At 35.5% G+C, this 19,781-nt stretch overlaps 1 protein-coding gene across 2 annotated transcripts in view; it reads right to left on the bottom strand.

Annotated features, from left to right (window-relative positions):
• OLA1 (Obg like ATPase 1) overlaps positions 1–19,781 on the bottom strand; it is a 119,133-nt gene that overhangs the window by 27,999 nt on the left and 71,353 nt on the right. For both annotated transcript variants that reach the window (XM_018071884.2, XM_018071883.2), the window contains exons 6-7: positions 11,335–11,415; positions 10,970–11,067 (exon numbers count right to left, since the gene is read on the bottom strand). In XM_018071884.2, the coding sequence (XP_017927373.1) occupies positions 10,970–11,067; positions 11,335–11,415 (179 nt within the window). The remainder of the gene's footprint in view (positions 1–10,969; positions 11,068–11,334; positions 11,416–19,781) is intronic.

Genomic DNA, 19,781 nt, shown 5'->3' with positions numbered 1-19,781 from the left:
ACTCCGACTGGAATGGAAATGTACTTCAGCAAGATACTATCTGAACACAAATTCATTAATCTTGTTTTTAAGTTTGAGAACTAAATTCCTTAGTAGTCCTTCATGCCTCTTGACCATATTTCTACTTACTTATTTTACCAAATGCCTACACAAAATACTTGCAGACATCTTATCTGCTGATTCCAATCCATCTGATGGATCAAGTTATGAAAAAGCATTAGTTCACAAAGACAAGACAGGCAGATAGAGGGAGCCAAAGACAAACATTTACCCTCCATAAAGTTATTTTTAAATAATAGTAATAATAATAATTTTTAAAAATCCTATGGGAAACTGAACACACATGCACTTGCATGCACACTTCATTAATCTGAGTATCCTGGCACATAAAGGTTTTATTAAATAAAAAACAGGTATGGATTTAATGAGCCTCTGAAATAAAACATAAGCTGGAAGTACCATCACATGTTTTAGATTGACAACATGGTGCAGGTTTTCAATGTATTAGGTGTAAGATTTTCTCTTTTTTTTTAATAAAAGCCATTTGGATTTAAATACATTTTCGCTTCAGAAATGTCCTACTGTGCCAATGCATGAGAACAAGAGTGAGACTCGATATACAATGAATCTGATTAATGCATTTTCATTGTCCGAGTCAATGAAGTACAAAACCAGCACATGCACTTAACTCTCTTTCAAGTACTTATCTTCTAAATCTCTCTTCAGGTTTTAGAAACTAATGCCAGAGAACAGTCAATCCCAAACATTATTCTATTTAACTTCTCTTCAAATTAACAATAATTAAGCTCAAGCATTGATATAGGATAATAAGATATGCAGGTCTCATCTGACAGTTCTTCCATTAAACATATAACGCACAAACTTTCCTCTCCAGTTCAAACATGAAGATGCATCTATTCCTGGTTTCAAGGCAAGAATACATGGTTCTATCCATTGTAAAACTAGGGACTATCAACATCCGAACATAAGTCATCAGTATTAGTCATTAGAAAAAACTCAATCGTGAAAATAAAATACTCTGCCAAAAGTCTAGAAGGTAAGATATATTTCTTGAGAAACACAAGCAGTTAAATGAAAACATATTTCCACATACTTAATAAAAAAAGAGTTGTAAATAACCATAAAACTAAAAGGAAAACTGTTTTTAAAAAAATGCATCAGATTTTCAAAATAGTCATCAATGAGAAATGTCTGTCAATTGTGAAACAAAGAATTCACTTAGAACAAAAGTAAACCTAAAAAATGGGTGCCAAAGCCACAGCAGCCTATATTTCCAACTCTATGAAAGAATCATCCTTCTTAAACATTATTTTTCCATTTATAATAAATGATGTTCCCCTGTAGACCTTATTTATAGAAAACAGAACAACCTTTCGTAACATATTCCCCCAGAGCATGGAGATGTTTCAGACCATTCACAAAGAACAATTTCAAGATGAGTATTTTTCCCAGATCCTATAAATATCTCAAATATCAATTGCAGTGAGAGGAAGAATGGTAGGTGAAATAAAATAAACTTCAACTATGAAAACCCAATGATATTAACACAATTCTGTAGCATGTGAAATGTTTCAGGAAACGATCCAGACAAATTCAATAAGCAGAATTTTAGAGGTATATACAGATACTTTGCAAATCAGATACACCAATACTGAGTAACACATTAGGGAAAGATATTTACAAACTTGGACATTGTTTAAGAGATAGTATTATAGCAATGCTGATTGCAACACGAAATCCAAAAAAGCAAAAGAAATACAAGTATATTCTCTTGTTATTTCTTAATGAGATGATATTATCATAGGCTTTTTTGCTTTAAAAAAAGTCTAAAATCAAAGCTCATCTGCCAGTTATTGCAACTGTTGATGTGCCTAACATGAGAGTGAAGGACTGTCTTTCCTCTCAAAACCCACCAGTTACAGGCAGCAAGGAGGTATCAGATCCTAACAGAGAAGGAGCTACTCACATTGCTCCCATCACAGCAAGGGAGACCACAGGCATCCACCTCTCTAAAGTCATTGGACAGCCTTCCTCTCCATCTTCCAGATTCTCAATAGCACCCCCCCAAAAACAACTGCTGGCTTTTAACTGCTATGTCAGATATAACAGTGACCCAACAGATGTTAAAAGCTGGGGACACATGCCCATATTATCTATTTTCCCCTTCATTTGAAAGAGAATTTATTTTTTTAAGGACTATGCACAACTTCTGTTCCTATACTGTCTAGTTGACAAAGGCAGGCTAACAATGCTCATTCATTCTGAAAGGCACAGGGCTTAATAAATTAACCAGTAATAAATAACTTAAGATCAGTAATTGAAGAATAAACAACTACTAAAAAGAAGAAAAATCTCTTGCACAAATCTCTATTAGTTTATTTGTAAAGCAAAAAAGACAAAAACTCCCATTATCAAAAATAACCAAATCCTACTTTCCACAATAAGACCTGCTCATTAATGGGACAAAGTCCAGTTTTTCTTTGAGCTTGTAAGTGAAACCACGGCATATGTAGATCAGCTTGTACCTCTTTCTCTCCCAAAATTCCCAACATTCAAATATGCAGAAACAGCTACAGCATATTAGCAGATAGCATTTTAACTGCAATGAAAGAAGTGTAACTGGACCTTTGTACCTTGCACCACAAAATATTTTTGTATATCAACAATAAACAGCAAAATGCAGCAGAACAAAGCTCAGTCTTCTCCTAGTAGATTTAGACACTCATTTTCAATCAAAGAATAACCTTAATCCCTGGGAAATTTAACTGAGGAGACTACTTCACCCTACTTCATTTTCATTCTTTCATCAATATCATTATAACCAAAAATCACTGCAGTGAAGGTAGCTGTACTTGTAACACACAACAACCCAAAAGAGTACAGAAACAAAGTGTTTTATTTTTTCTTTACTAATGATGTTTCTCATCAGGATCTTCAACTGTGAAAGGATTTTGACCCAAACATCTACAGGCTTATGTGCATAGTCAAACTGCTTTACTCGAAAATGCGTAAGAGTGAAATTCACTACTGTACTATTTCCCAGGGTTTGAAATCTGCATCTAAGAGAATATGGAACAGAGACGACAGCACTGGCATGGTGGTTAGTACCCACTCTCCTCCAAAAACTCCTGAGGACCTGTCGATGAGGTTGTGTAGATGATGCTCAGGACTAGCAACCTGATTACACAATCTGGTCCTCAACATGAAAGCTGGGTTCTTAAGCTGCTTGTCCTTCCCTTTTCTTCCATTCTATAATACAGACAAGTGACTAAAGCACTGTTTTGTCCTTCACTTTTTCGTTTCAGTGTTTAGGACATCACTGGCTCAGAGTACTATGAAAGAGAAATGCCTATTCTCCTAAATATAAACCAGTCTGAATCTAAGAACATAGGATATAAAAAGCAAGATGAGACACTCTGAAGCTAAAAATCTCACTTAAGAGTATTAAAAAAGGTATCAAGCTACGGAAAATCCCCAAACTCATTTAGTTGCCAGTAAAAGTCATATAGTAAAGCTATATAAAACTATACATTGTCAAAACTGTGATCTAACCTACAATAAATAAGGGAAGCAGTGATTAGCCAGCTAAGGCTGTGACAGCATTGTTCAGTGAGGGACCTCAGCTACATACAGCAGACACTTAAATGACTCTGAGCACATTTGGAAGGCCTTTGAAAAAGAGTACTGACAGAACACATAGTGTCTTTGCAGATATCATTCAGGAGATAAACCACTGATACCATTCCAGAAAAAAATATGCAATTGCTAGACAATATAAATATTTTTATTGGGTAACTTGATTTTAAAGTGAAGAACATTTCTCAAAAAAATTTGTCTACAATTTCACCTGTAATAAGACTCTTAGGGAAATAGTGAAGAAAACTGATGTATGAAGCACAAGTTTCTCAACAGTGGAAAGTAAGCTCTTCACACAACATAATGGGAGAAGGAAGAGCAGTTATTTATTCGCCTCTGCTTTCTGCATATCCACTACACAGTAACAAAATCTATACTCAAGAGACATCTCTGCATGTCAGGTTTGCTTCTGAGCAGTTTAAGCATTCTCCAGTTTAAAAGAAGATTGAAGTTCATAAAGGATGTTGTACCTCGTTATGCATCCAGAGTCAGAAACATGTCACGTTGTAATGATTTTGCAACAGAACTTACATCATTGTCTTAGACAATGTTACCACATACCATTTTCTTGTGGAGGTCCTTCTCTTTGCTGCTCATGTAATCTATACACTGGATGAATCCAAGTTGTGTAATTAATTGATTTTAAATCTAGTGCAACATTCTTCTCTCATTTAGTACTTTTCATCTTCAGCAGCACATGTTTATAAAGGTGACAAAAATATTCATTGAGAAGTCCCAATTCCACTGAAGATCAGGAAGAAACAAAGCTTCTCAAGTGTTCAGACAGTATATACAAATAAAGACACTCTTTTTTACACTGCACAGCTTTGGATAACTTTGTAAGTAGTTAAGTTTTTGTTTGTTGCAAGTTAGCATCTACTACTTTAGATTTTGCCTATGAAAATCCAAGTGTCTAAATAAAATATCATACAAATTACTTCATTCCTCAACTGCCACAAGAGATTAAAAAAAAGCACCATGAGCAGGTAGCAATTCATAAGACTACACAAGCCAGCTACAAAACTGGTGGAGCATCCGAACTCATAGCCACAGTTGTTCAATGTTACAACTGAACCCACAGAATTGTGTATAAACAACTCAGAAATTGTGGTGATGACAGTCAAAAAAAAAATTAAAAACACCAAGAAGAGCATCTGGAGAGAGAAGAAGAAAAGGAAAAGAAGATGGTAAGCAAAGCTGAATTGTTCAAAGGGAGGTTTGGATGACATGCAGCTGGTAAGACAGGAATCATACACACAGCAATGAAGTTGAAAAGTTACTTGTAGCTGCTTTCACTCAGCACAGCCTTACTGCTATGAAGTGTTAATAAACAGTTCTTTTGCATAACTCTGATAGTACAATTAGCTTGGTGCCCACGGATGCTCTCAGAGTACACAAGAGGCTCTGTGGGTTATGGCTATGGTGGGTTGGTGTTTGGTGCTGTGGTGTGCTGGGCTATGTGTCGCTCAGAACACCGGAAAGACTGCTCTTCATTACTCTGGTCACCCTGCTCTCTACAGTCTGCAGCCTTTCATGAGTTCTAACCAGACTGTGCTGCTACCTTTATCTGCCCAGGACAGGCCCTCCCAAAAACCAGAAAGTTCCCCTCTACCACAACCACCCCTCTTTTTACTAGTTCAAGACTCAATATATCCCAAGTAAATTACTGAGGCTTTATTCCCTGACTTCACAATCTACACTTTAGCTTCACAACCTACACTTCAGTGCCACGTTGTAATCAGATGGACCAGAATTTTTGTAAACAGCTTCACCATACAGCATTGTCCACTTTTAAAACATACAGAAACTTTTTATTTGAAAAATTTTACTGTTCTACTACTTAGGAGCCAAGACTCTACATTCAGCACAGAGCAAATTTGCTATCAGAGATTAACCATCACACTTGGGCAAAAGCACCTTCCTCCTGGAAGGTGCTTTTGTGTCTGGGATGAGGTTACACACTGATGCTGAGAGCAGGGACCCATCTTTCCATGCCTAAAGACATGTCCCCAACACCTGCTATTACCCAAACAATATCTATTCACATTCAAACGGACAGGGGACTCCAAAGGGGCAGGGAAAAGAAAGCAAAGCAAAGCAGGAAGTCTGGTGAAAGCAATCATCCAGACCAGAGGACTGGACTGGAACTAAGCCAGCAAGAAGGGGATGAAATCAAAGGAGAGGGAGGTGGAATCTGGCAAAGACCCATGGAGAACACATCAGCAAAGGAAAGGGTGGGAAAAAGCGTCTGGGACAGATAGAACAACTAAATGAGAAGTCACTGGAATTGGTAAGACAGAAGATTACAAGAAGTCAATCAGGAATGTCAGACAATGGTGCTGGAAAGAAAACAAACTGCCATTTGGTTGATGGATGATTAATTAATTTGTAGTCATTAATTAGTTTGTATAAGAAACAATAAAGAATAACTGTTTATTAAGCAAACAACATGTACTATCCCCTACTACACCAGGTAAGTGTTCTATGTAAAACATATGCAATCCTCTAGCTGCAACAACCTGAACTGTAAGATACTCTCCCTCAGTCAGGCAGTAAAGATGCAGCAAGATGCCTAAATTCTGAATCTAGTTAACTTTGAGTATCTGACTTATCAACTTGCGTGTGCAAAACTCTATTTATACACGGAAAACATAAATCACCTCCTAATATTTTTTAAAAAAATATTTCAGTTGCAAGGCAGGAACAAGAAGTGTAATATATTTTTTAAAAAAAATTTATTTTCCAAATCTGTCAGCACAGAAGAGAACCTTAAAATCATTAAGCAGACATGTCAAGAAAAGATCTAAATACCATGATGGCATTACTACTTATAATTATGATTTTAAAATTTCTACAAATATATTCTCAAATATATTTATAAGAATAAAATGTCTATGCCTAAAGATCCATACCCACAGAACTACAACCGAGAACTGCAAGTGTCCATTCACTACTAGATAATAACTTTCTTTCCTAACTAGTTTAAAAGTGAAGGACCAAGTGAAGCAGATTAATTCATACTCAAACCTATTGAGTCTTCCTTGTACTTGACCCTTGATATTTCTTTCTTCATGTCAGATTTTCCCACCCCCTCCATTTTTTTTTTTAATATTCGGAACATCTGAAGCAATATGAAAAAGATGAATAGAAAAGGATTATTCACTCACATACTACAAGATCTAAGGAGCATCAAATGAAATTATGATGTGGCAGATCCAAAACAAGCATAAGGAAGTACTTCTCCATATAGCACATAGTTAAGCTATGTGCTATATGAAGTCCCTGCTTCAGGATATTGAGATGCCAAAAAGTACACTTGGGTTCAAAAGGTCAATGGCTAAATTTATAGAATAAAAATCAGTCAAAAAGTATTAACCACAAGTATATCATATCTGGCTTAGTCAGTTCTACAATAACAGATTGCAAGAAGCTGGATGCATACACTCTGCTTGCTTAATCTGTTCCTATAATCTTCTCTGGACATCTGTTAGTGGCCTGTCAGAAACATAATACTAGAAAAGACAGACCTTTCATCCAACCTAATTATGCCTCTTCTCGCTTAAGAACATTAAAAATGCGATAAAAACTAAAGGGGAAAATTTTATTTATTATATAATATATATGCTGCTTTTCTAAATACACAGGAGTAAGATACTAACTTCCCTACCCCATCAACACCCAAATTATTTCTAACAGATTGTCTACCATAACATTTTGAGAAACAATCCCTTAAAAATAACATTAACATACATTTGGATATTCAACAAATCTGAATTATATTACAGAAAACAATGTTCAAAAATCCATATCGTGTCTCAGACAATTTAGTTACAATGCTAGAAATACTAGAAAACCATTAGCAGCATAATCGGTTCTTTGAATTACAGTCTAGGCACAGGATGATAAAATTCACTTGACTAGACCTGAGAAGTTGAGTCAAAACATCAGTTTATGCAGTTTTGACACATGTAGTATTCCTGGTTCTTGCTGCAAAGAGTAAGTCCAAAATACCAAACCAAACAGGATGCTAAGCACAGCCCACTATATTTTCTCATTAATTAGCTCAATATATTTCATAATTGGAATCCATATTATGAGCCACTAAAAGTACCCTCTTTAGCAAGACTAAAATGTAAACCTTTAATTAGATGAAGGGCTGACAAATCTGATATCCTGGATTTACGCGACATCCTGTGACTCAGAAACCAGTTTCAACCGATAATTAATAGGCTCACCTAGAACACTTTCATGGTAAAACTCAAATACATGTACACCATGTTGAGGCACTAGATCCACAAAAAACCCACTAGGAATTATTAAAAGAAAAGTTGAAGTATTCATTTAGAGTAGAGCAATATGTATGAAGAATGGTTTCAGTGGATTCCCCCAGAAACATCAAGATTACTGTCATCTGATCATAACACAAGTGCGACTAACACAGTTGCCATGTCAGCTTCTCTTCAGGGGCTAGGTCTTAATCATAAATCAACTGAATGACTAATTCAATATTGTTAAAACCAGCAAGTAACTGCTTGGAGCCATTCCAGTTTTTACATCTTTCAAAAGGTCAATACACCTACTCAAACACACAATAGTCCTATCTCTCACAGTGTTTTCTTCTTTTCTTGGATTGAAAAATAACATGTTGGCACTTAAATGTAAGTTTGTTTTAACTAACAATTAAAATGTTCATTAATTCTGAAAGAGTGACCCAGTAAAACAAAGACAATTTTAGTTTTCCTCTCCACCCACAATCAAAAAGCCTCTCCTTTCCTTTGCTGTTTTAAACACTTACATAGTTGCAGAAGTTGATGAAAACATTTTACAGTGGAGCATTTCCTGCATTAACCTTACTTTTGTTAAAGTAATATTATGAATTAAGCTCAGAAATAAATTTTTTTGAGACGAATGACTGGTCTAGATGTGCCTTGCATTTCAAATATGAATCTCTACCCCTCAAAATAATAACAAAAATCACAAAGTGGCATCTAGCAGTAAAATATATTCTAATCATTTACATCTGCTTGCACCACACAAATGACAGAAGCCTACCGTTAGCATCCTTCACAGAAAATATTTATTCTGCTCTTAAATATAAAAGCTATGTTGCATAAACACAGGATTTAAAGCTGTGGCAGAGTGGCTGAAGGAAAGGAAATGGCAATCTTTCTGGCTCTAGTAGATGCCTTTCCCTATCACACAATGTTTCCCACTCATAAATACATGACAAATACTTCCTCAATCATTTTTTACGAGCAGGGATGCACAGGGGGTAGTCAATGGCTAGCTTGAGGGAAAATAGGAACAGCAGGAGGCAGAAACTGTACTGAAATGGCTATGTGGTAAATTCTCTTCTGGAACATCACTCAGATACCCAGGCTTTGATCTTTCAGCTACAATTACACTCACATCCACAAGATCTGGGTATACTTTTTAAAAACTAAATAATTAATTGTAATAGAAACAGTTAAACGGTTTCATTATATGACTCCTCAACTCAAACCTCTGATTTTTTACAAATTAAAAATTGCAATTTATCTGAAGATTTGTTTTCAATTGGGTTTAACTATGTCATCATCATGACTAGTCTCACAAAAAACATGGGGTGACTGGCGACAGCTAAATCACAGACTGGCGTCGCCTAAGTAGTCTGGGGTCTGGGAAATGGTATTTACTGTACAATTAGAGCCAGTGAGCTCTACCTGTAATCATCCAAATACAGGTGTGAGGATCCTTTTTTGGACAGGGAAACCGACTCATCCATTTTCACATAAACTTCCTCGCCTGTACTGTTAGAGCAAACCTTAGGAAACCTCCGTGTTTGTACTTCAAAAAGAATATCACCTGATAATAACAGAGCAAATATGACTATCCTGAACTTAAAAACTTCCTTGGGTAGAACCACTTCTTATTTTAAATTGTCCTACCCAAAAAACATTCAAAGAAGGAACAAATTAGTTTAAAATTATAAAATTTGGCCAAATACGAAGAGCTTACATTATTATATTGGTTATCAAGTCTGTTCCAAAGTCTGTCTTTGGGGCTGAGAGGGTTGCTATTAAAATACGTTAAATTTTGTTCTTTAATACTAACACAAAATGTCTTGTAGTATCAAAAGGACAGTTTTAGTTGCAGTAATTTCACAGAATTTATTCTAATGATTTATTGGAGTTAACCATCTGACATTAATTATTGTTTTGGCTTCCAGTCTATGAATGTTTATTTTTCAGTTTAAAGCCTTCTCACTCTTTGATATCATATGGAAATGAGAATTTTTAATGGAAAATTGAAACCATGTGCATCTAAGTACTTAATGAAGTACAGGGAGAAACAGAGGGTATACTTTAGGAGAATTCAGATATTCCGCTTTAGATACTTTTGATTTGTTTGGATGAGTTACATGCATATATCTGTTCACAAACATACATTTATACATCTTCAAAGTATCTCACAAGTACAGTGTCTAAAATTCTGAATTTTAAAAAAATATTTGCTGTTTGGTTGTGTTTTTTTAAACTAAATACATTGCTGTAGATTTTTTTTAATCGTATACTAACTACATAATCTGTTCCCTCCTCCACAAATCAAATATTTATCCTATCTAGAGCTTCCAACAACATGCTAAATGCTGTACTTCTCAACAGCGGATTCCCACCATATGTCTACCATGTTAGGACTGGATCTTCATCCAGTTCACTGAATGTCTGATAGACTGATTTTGTAACCATCATATCCTTGAGTCATAATATTGATGTCAGGAATACTTGACTAAAACCTGAGCTGTTCATGGCATTAAAGCCCATCAAAAGAGGCCCGTAAACCATAAGCAATGTTCAAGCAGTGGCAAGAAAGCCAGCCATCCAACTGCAAAATGAAGATACTGTGAAAAGGTTGCCACAGTTTGAAACATTTCTGTGCAACTCACATAGCTTTAGTCTTCTGGCATTCAGTTCATTCCTTTGGAATGAAAAAATATGTTGCTCACACAGACAATCAGCATTATATAACATGATAAAGCCACATGTTTATTTAAATCAGTACTTCCAAACTAAATCTATTTTCTTCATAGTTAATGGATTCATGTAAAAACAGAAGGAAGGAAAGCATATTCCTTTCTGCAGTCAGGGTTTCACCATATGCATTGTACTCAAGCAGCACATCAGTGGGAGCATAACAAGTAACAGAAGCGCAAGATTAGTTTATATTGTTATTTTAATTAATATCCTTGGTGATCTAAATGCGCAAGGAATTACTGACCATTGAAAAATGTGAAACAGAAACAAATTTAGACATTTAACCTGCACACACTCACCACTTGTTTTTCTTTCTAATGTAGTCTTTTTCAGAGAGATTAACCAAGTAGATCATCGGTTTTGAAGTAAAAAACAAATGTTTGTTCAAAACATCAATCTGGAAGTGAAAATATAGGAGGAGAATTTTAGAAGGAGGTTATACCAACTTGAATTAATTTTATGATAATTCTCCTCATGGTATGTCTGAGAAGGCTACAGGATTCAAGTATAATATATAAATCACAGATAAACAGAGAATCAGCTGATAAATTTAACATTGTATACACTATAAAATCTAAAAAAAACCCAAACAACCACCTTTAAAAAAGGCAGTAACAGGTAGTAAAATTAGAAGTCGGTTCATGGGATAATATTTATAACCTACCTCTTTGTCATTCCAATCATGATAGAAGCGGACAGCTTTCTTTTCATCTATTACCCACGTCCTGATTTTGCACATTACGTCCTACACAAGATCAAGAAAAAAAAAGTCAAAAACTCAGCTGGATATCAGACTATTCTCTCCCCTAAACAAGGCATGTATACATTAAAATTCAAAACATACACACAAATTAAAAATTAGATAATACCTTTTAGAAACAAGTTTTTACTCTCCCAGAAAAACAGAAATTGCTGCTATAAAAGTCACTAAAGAGCAATATGGATTATTAAAACCATAGAAATCCCACAATTAGGAAGATAAATTCACAATACGCAAGTATCATCTCTTGCCACCAAGAAAATAAGCAGAGCTCATACAATATATGTAAAAATCAGTACATTTTAGATTGCTTTTCAAACTCAGTAAGACGCGACATTTCAGCATCCAGCGGGAGAGACCACGTACAATATAAACATGCCATTAAGAAAAGGGAATGGGTGGGACAAAACACAACAAATATCTTTTTTTTTTCTTCAAATTGTGAGCAAAAGAAATGGAGCCTATTATTGATGATCCACCCTCAAGAAATTAATTCAAATGGCCAAAGCCCTTTTTATTCCACATTAATTTTTCGCCAACACCTTCTCCCTCCCCCCCCAAAATGAAACCTGCCAAAGCCTCCATTACACAATGGCAAGAGCCTTGCACTGGTGACCTCCAACCAGCTGCATTCACTTTCAGAACATCTCTCTCGGCAGGAAATCTAAAGGCCTTTTAGTTAGCAAGCTAGTGTGCATTCAGAAGGAGTAACTGCAGGAAGAGCCCAATGTGCTTTGTTTCTCTGGCCTTTCTTCACAGAAAGATTAATCATCTGTGAAATGGAAACGGCAAACAGCAAGTGACACAAACTGAACCCTTCAAGCCTTTCCTCATCAGTTTTGTGGTCGTGAATCCGAAAGCTGCGTGTGGCACGGTTCTCCTTACAGGCAGGTGTTAATAAAAGGCTCTTGGGTCTGAAAGGTCAAACTTGGCTCTTCTAGGAGTAGTACATTTTAGAGTCGCCTATTTTTTGTTGTAGATAATTTATGATCATGCTTTAAATAATGCATTTTTTAAAGTTGTAATTGACGCAACTGAGCATTAAGATCTTTAAAATACAAGGAAACATTCCCTAAACTGTTGAGCACACAACATTTTTTGCACTTAATGCTGTGTGGTTGAAGTACATTTATAAACAACCACAAATAACATCAGTATTTACTACCGTCTTTTCTAGTCTTGCAGTAGCTTTAGTGGAGGGAAAAAAAAAAAGAAAAAGAAAAAGCTCTTCTAAATCTTCAGATCCTGATTTGAAACCCTCCAGGAACAGGACTCCCCACAGATTTTAACAAGGAAGGGGCAAGCTAAAACTTTTAATGAAATCTAACATGTTCTGCCTAAGAATAATCACTTTTACTCTCCTATAACTGAATTTCACTCATAAATGTTTAAAAGTGGCTAATATAACACCATTTCCTACAAGGAGAAGATCAAAGTGCTATATTACAAATGCATTATGATTAAAAAAGCACTGTGCAGCTTTGCTATTAACTGTTCTTTAAACCCTAAAAGGCTTCCCATAGATCTCACTTGGCACTGCATATACAACCTTTGACAAGTAATGTAGACCATTTTTATTCATTGCCTAAAATTGTAGGCAATTATGTGCGTCACACTGGCCACCTGCAAATTCTGAATGCCTGCTCCAGTTGTCAGAGCAAAAAACTAATGTCGGAGGGGATTAATCTAGGGGGAGAGAGTCCTCTTTAATGGCTCCAGCAGGTGAAATGGCCCAGCTGGTTACTATGATGAGTGGCCAGAACAGCTTATGTAGAGACATGCAACAAGATTACACATAAAGAAGAAAACAGTGGTACCATCTTATCTTTAACCCTATGTGCTTTTTATTTTTTAATTAATCACTATAAACAAGATAAGGGAAGCAATTCTATCAGTAAGTACTTTTCATTTAAGATCTTTATCTTCAGCTTCTCTTTAAACAGACATATATAAAAATCAACACAACCCCCAAGATTCCTGTTCAGCAGTGAAGGAATTCTGGTTACACACTATTTTGGATTTTAAACTAATTCTGTAGGCACCTACCAGGTGGCTTTCAGCATTACAGTCTCCTCCCAATAGCAATGCATTACTACATATAAATTGGAGTTGATAAAAAAACTGACAGAAAAAAACACACTATCGCACAAGTTATCAAAGCCAAACTTTCGGGCTTAAGCAGAAATTAAGTGTTTTCTAATCACACTGTAAGGGGAGCTATATAACACAGAACTTCCAGAAAATTTCAAGCATCAACACAGCAAATAAAGTTTGGCCCTTCTAAAGCCTATCTAAGCACAGAGCTGCCAATCAAAACCTCTCTTCCACATTCACCTGCTAACTACAGTGACACATCTAAACCCATTTTGGCACTGACTTAGTTTTTCTAAGTTCTCATTTAGGTACCTGACTTGATGCTGTTTGCAACTGTTGTTCTAAAGAGTAATTGTACGGACAATTTCCACAGGGAAGGCAGACCAACAACTGCATATGCTGGGGGGAACCGACAGCTGTATACTTGCCAGTTCTCTTTTGGTTTTACAGAGAAGATGGCAAAGTATTAGAAAACCTTTAGATAAAAGGATGGAAACTTGTAAGCAAGTACAGCATTTATGTATGAAGCTGGCAAAGCAGTGAGAGAAAGATTTCTCTGATGGACTATCTGGGCAGCAGTCACACTATGCAGAATATAAGGCATACAGTCCAGAAACCTAGAAATGGGACAGATGAACTCAGATTTCCCTGTCAGATTCCCCTGACAATATGAAGAAAGGCAAATATTTCCACATATTTCTTTTTCACTCAGTTGCCCCAATACTCTGAACAAACATGCAAAAAGCACATTTTCAGATTATATCTCATGTAGCACCATTTTTAGTTTTACTATTTGCTTCTGTCTAGGACTGGTGAAAAACTACGAACTAACCTTTTTATCTTCACTATCACTGTAACAGTCATTTAAACACATTTAATCACTACTCTAGTTAACTTCAAGACGCTTAATAACACAATACAGAGCAATGATCCACTTTGTTTCATTAGATCTGGCCTCCCCAGTTGCACACTTTGAGGTCAATCTGTCACCAGCAGAATGATCCACTTTGCCTTGTCTGATGAGAGGGGTACTCTTGTTGTTTTTCAGCTACCAACATTTTAACAAGCACCATTCAAAAGGCTGCCAAAAAAACCTCTGAAATCCAATTTACTTACAGTTGTCAAGGCATATGGAATACAGCAAATTTCATGAATGTCAAATATAATTGTTTTAAAAATCAGTTGATTTCTGACTATATTCACGGTAAGATATTTAGCACATGTGCTTACTTAGTATATTTAGCCATATGCAATACAGTGATTTTAATTTATGTCCTGCTCTCATTTTCTAAAGGCCACAAGTAGTCAGCCCACAAATGCTAAGCAGGACTTTAACAGTAAGTCCAGTAGTATAAAATAATGAAATACATGTAAATTGCATATAGCAGATTTACCAAGACATGCTCATGAGACACTACTGTGTTGAAAAATGTGCATACATTAATAAACTTTCTGGATGAATGATAGTAATAATGTGTGCCAATGCCAAATTCTTCTTACAGCATGAGGGACTAAACTGAAGCTTGGAAAACTCACTTGCCTACTTGGCATCAGAGAATTGTGATTTTTTTGTTGTAAATTAGCAGGGCATGTAATTAACTTCCGCAAATTTAATAAAGAAGTAAGCAGTTGTGAGGATTATCACTTCACACTTCAAAGTGCAAGTGAATTCTCTGTGATCCTGCAGGCAGTGCAAAAGTCTCCACTACTACAAAGAGTAACTGTGAGTACAGTAGGCTTTTTCCCCCATCAAGGGAAGTATGGATTGTTTCTCAGTGCATTTATTCATTTCCTTCAAAACTTCCAAGATGTAATAACTTACCATCCCCAGTAAAAGCTTCAAAAGCAGTTAAATACTTTTTATTAAAGTGTTTCAATGGCCTAAAAATGTATTATTTCTACTGCTCTGTTGCTTGGAAAAGCTATAAGGCGTACCTAAAACATTACCTGTAGCTCTTGGTTAGCTCTTCATTTCACACAAAAGTTCAACAGCATAGTGTATCAATATTAAAGGTGATGGTGAATAACTAACATATGCTGACTTCCCTAAGGAACCTGCTACAGTGGTGTAAGGTATTTTATTAGTAAATCACTGCATACACTACATGGAGTCAACCCCACCTCACCACCTAACCAGTAGGTCTCAGAATGTAACTGTAAATAGAAAATCCAACGACTGTGTTTCCAGTGTGGCTCTGAACAAACTTTGCATTTCTCCAATAATCATCTTTCAACGGGCAAAAAAGATCATGTTAATGACACACAGATTCTGAGAATAGGAAATTACTAACAATGTGAATTCTGTGTAGTGACCAGAACTGCAACACAGATTTAGTGAAAGCAAACAATGCTTTTCAGTACAGTACATTGAAGTTCATACACTTGCTGGGTGGGGGACAAGGGAGGGTGGATACATTATTTACCAGGTAGATGACTTCTCTCTTGGTAGAGTGACTGAGAAGCCTGGAAGGTCACAAGCAAGTGAACTGTATTGTAACTAAAAGACTAATAGAATCTTTGAGTATAAAAACAGGCTAATGTCCAGTGTGAATAATTCCACACTTATCTCTCCTGAAATATTGACAAACTGGAGGAGAAAAATAAGAGGTTTTGAAAAAGTGCTACTACTTGAAGACTTGGTGTTCTTAAATTCTATGTTTTTATACTTATTGCATTATATATATATATATAATTAACAAAAAACTCACATAGTACAGGTTTTTCACACTAGCATGCTGAAGCTTGACAAATACAGGCTAAAGTTGTCTTATTTCTAAACAGTAAAGATAATTAATCACTGGCATAGCTTATGTAAGTTGAAGTAATTTATCTCTAGCCCAAAAATATTTAAATAGAGGTTAATTTTTCTCCTAAGAGATACATTCTATTTTCACCATGACTGTAAGAATTAAACTGGGATATGCAAGAGATCAAACCAGATAATAATCAGTATTCCATCTGGCCTTCAAAATTCATACAGTGGTTTTTCAGATACAGATAGAGAACAATGCTATTTGAGGTACTCACAGCTAGTTTAACTGTGCTGCACCAAGAGCAATTTATTGAGTACACACAATTTTCCTTGTTAGTACAAGGTGTACAGTGTGCACTGTGCCCACAGACCCCCCATTCACAGTTTTCCTTGGAAATCTCTTCAGTTCTATTGAGTATAGACTAGGCTCTCTACTTTTCCTGGAGGTTTTCTGGTGATTTAAAAGTGTGAGGTTGAAGTGACAAAGTAAGAATTTCTTTTAAAAATACTGTTTAGAAACAACAGTATTTTAAAGGACAATTAAGACAAATTTTGCAGTTTAAAGAAAAGGCTGGTTCATGTTTTTCCATGGTGTTAAGCGCTTAAATAAGCTGTAGCAGCTGGGCACAGGAAAGAGAACAAGCCAGGTACTGCATCAGCTGGAGTGACAATGAGCTCCTCTGTGGTACAAAACAATGTCTAATCTCTTACAATTCCCTTGCTCACTGACTTTAATAAAAATACAATGGGAGAAGTAATGGATTTAGGACAAGTGTATTATCCTTTCTTCTATTTAATACCTTTTAACAGAGCCTGTACAAGTGGTACATGATAAAAGATTACTTAGAGCTAGATATCAATAATATTTATGAAACCACAACAAGTACTTTCAACCAAAACATCCTACAGGCTTTCCAGGCCATGTAATTTATGTCAATAATCCCCAAATTCTCCTGCGTGGGTCATCCTTGTGGGCTCTATGGCTTTATACATAAAATGACACAGTCACTTGTCGCTTCTCAAAGAAAAAAACAGGCAAGAATACAGAAAACAATCTACAAGTGATTATTTCTAGCAGTTCAGGAATTCAGAATAGGGAAATCACACTGATAAGTAAAATGAAATATCTTCCGTACAGTTTCACTAAACTTTTCTTACTGCACTTATTATATATTCTTACTTCCACTTATTTCCAAATAAACAAATGTGAATGCATTTGTTGTAAATGTGAATTAAGCCAAATGAAAATACAACTATGCATACATAGAGTTATTTTGGCGTATGTACATACAATGTACATAAGTGGCTTGGATAAGTAATTACTTTAAGCCACTTGTCAAATCTACACAGGAAAGATCAGCCTTGACAGAAAGTATTTAAGCATTGACTTCTCTTTGTCTACTGATAATACCAAAAGAATCCAAACGTGTATTTACACATTATGTACTTTTAAGTCATGCTTTACTACTGATTAATTCACAAACATCTGCCATGAATATTTTCCTGCTACATTCAAAATGTTCTCCAGAATGAACTTTAATTTCCTCTAAATACCACATTAAGCACAGTAAATGGTCCACTCAAGATTTTAGGCATAATTACATGCATTAAGAATATAAATATTTTCTCGATTCCCTATGATTTAAGTTAGTAATTGTAAAAGCCATCGGCAGAAAGTATGTCAACAGTGTACGTGTAATGCTGCTCCTTTCTTTCCATCTCCAGTGGAAGAAACAGGCTTCTCAAATTCTCCTCTCACTAAAGGAGACCAAAGAAACTGGAAAAAATATTATACAATTCATTGCTGTATTTATCTTCAACTTGGAATGAAAGAAAGGTGAAAATTCCCAACTGACATCATCAGTTAGAGGAAATAAGAGTTCATCCATCCGTAAGAACTCTGGCAGGCGCTTGCAGTACGAGGTCAGCGAATTCTGCTTGGCACCATCCCATTCATCAGAATATTGCAGGAAGGAAAGATTTTCATCTAGTATATATTGGTAATAATAAGAAACTGAATCTACCAGCTCTCTGCTGTACATGAGTATCTCCCATACCATACTGGTGATTTTAACAACAAATGATGAACAAAAAAAATATCTTTCAAACAGTTACTGTATTTTCAGGACAGGACCAAGATATTAAATGTAAAGGAGGAGAATGGAGGAGATTAAAGTTACCTAAAATGTAATTAGAAAGATTTTGCTTTACTCATCATAGTACATATATGCTGAAAAATACAATGAGCATAGGTAGAGTGTAAGTATCAATTATCAGTTCGTCGCCCATCACAGTAACAAACCAAAGCTTGATGCCTTTCTTTTAAATTGAATATGCACTAGATGATTCCTGTACCACTACATTAAAAAGGAGTCTCTAACTGCTCTTTTCATAACTGCAATTACGTTTGTTCTTACAAAATGTGTTTGATCTGAAAAGCTAATTTTTAAAGGCTGACTTTAACAGTGGAATTTATACATCTCGCAGGACTTGTGAAAGCACCCTGTTCAACTGAACACTGCAAGTTCAAATGCAGTGAACAGTGATCCTGACCTACTGTGAAAGCCACCTTTCAACTGAAAATTGGAAGCTCAAACACTGCAGACATTGACACTGACCTAACGATTTTGTCTTCACATCACTAACATCAATAATCTGCATCAACTCAACTACACAAAGTATTCTTGTGGTCAGATGTAAGAATCACAATACCACTGCCTAAGAATTGTTCTGTGCTGGAATTCAAGATTTCATGCACTAACAAAGACCTGAAGGAATATCTTTTGCAGAGGGTGAGTCTCTAAGGACTAGAATTGAATCATACTGGAAGGGTAATGGAATAGAATCCTGTAATAATGTTCACTTAACTATATCAGATGATATTAACTTGAAGATTTCTGTCTTCATGACTGAAAAATCTCATAAATTAAAAAAAAATTTTTTAAACTGATTTTAGAATTTGCACATTCTGATCTATAAATTCATACATATTTGAATTTTACTTTGAAATCTCCTGCTATCCAAAATGAAAGATGAATAATAAGCTAACAATAAAGTTAAACTCAATATCTACCTCACGTCTCTGCAGACAGATTTAAAATATAAAATCAAAATTACTCTGCTTTCTGAAATTATATATGCACTGTTCTAATACATGCAAATAACAGGAGTGCTTTTATTCTAGAGTATCTTTTCAGAAGGTTATAGCCAAAATAATATTTCAAGGTATACCACAGCTGAAAGACCAGTACCCTTAGTAATAGCAGATAGTCATTTCTAAGAAGGCAGTAGAAACAAAACAGACAAAAATACATGTGTAAAGGAAGCTATTCTAAGCTTATGTCAACATCACGTTGCTGATCTTGGACCATATTGTGCCATTGATTTTTAAGTAGAACTTGAAAATTATTTCATTGATGGTTCCTTAACAACAGTTGGCTATTTTATTTCTGCTGACAGGGGATTGAGAAATCAATTCTCTGAGAGACAGGATGAACAGTTAACA

Source organism: Manacus vitellinus, unplaced genomic scaffold (genome assembly GCF_001715985.3).
Source record: "Manacus vitellinus isolate BGI_N305 unplaced genomic scaffold, ASM171598v3 scaffold_20_pilon, whole genome shotgun sequence".
Lineage (NCBI taxonomy): Eukaryota > Metazoa > Chordata > Aves > Passeriformes > Pipridae > Manacus > Manacus vitellinus.
This window is presented reverse-complemented; position numbering and strand designations above follow the sequence as displayed.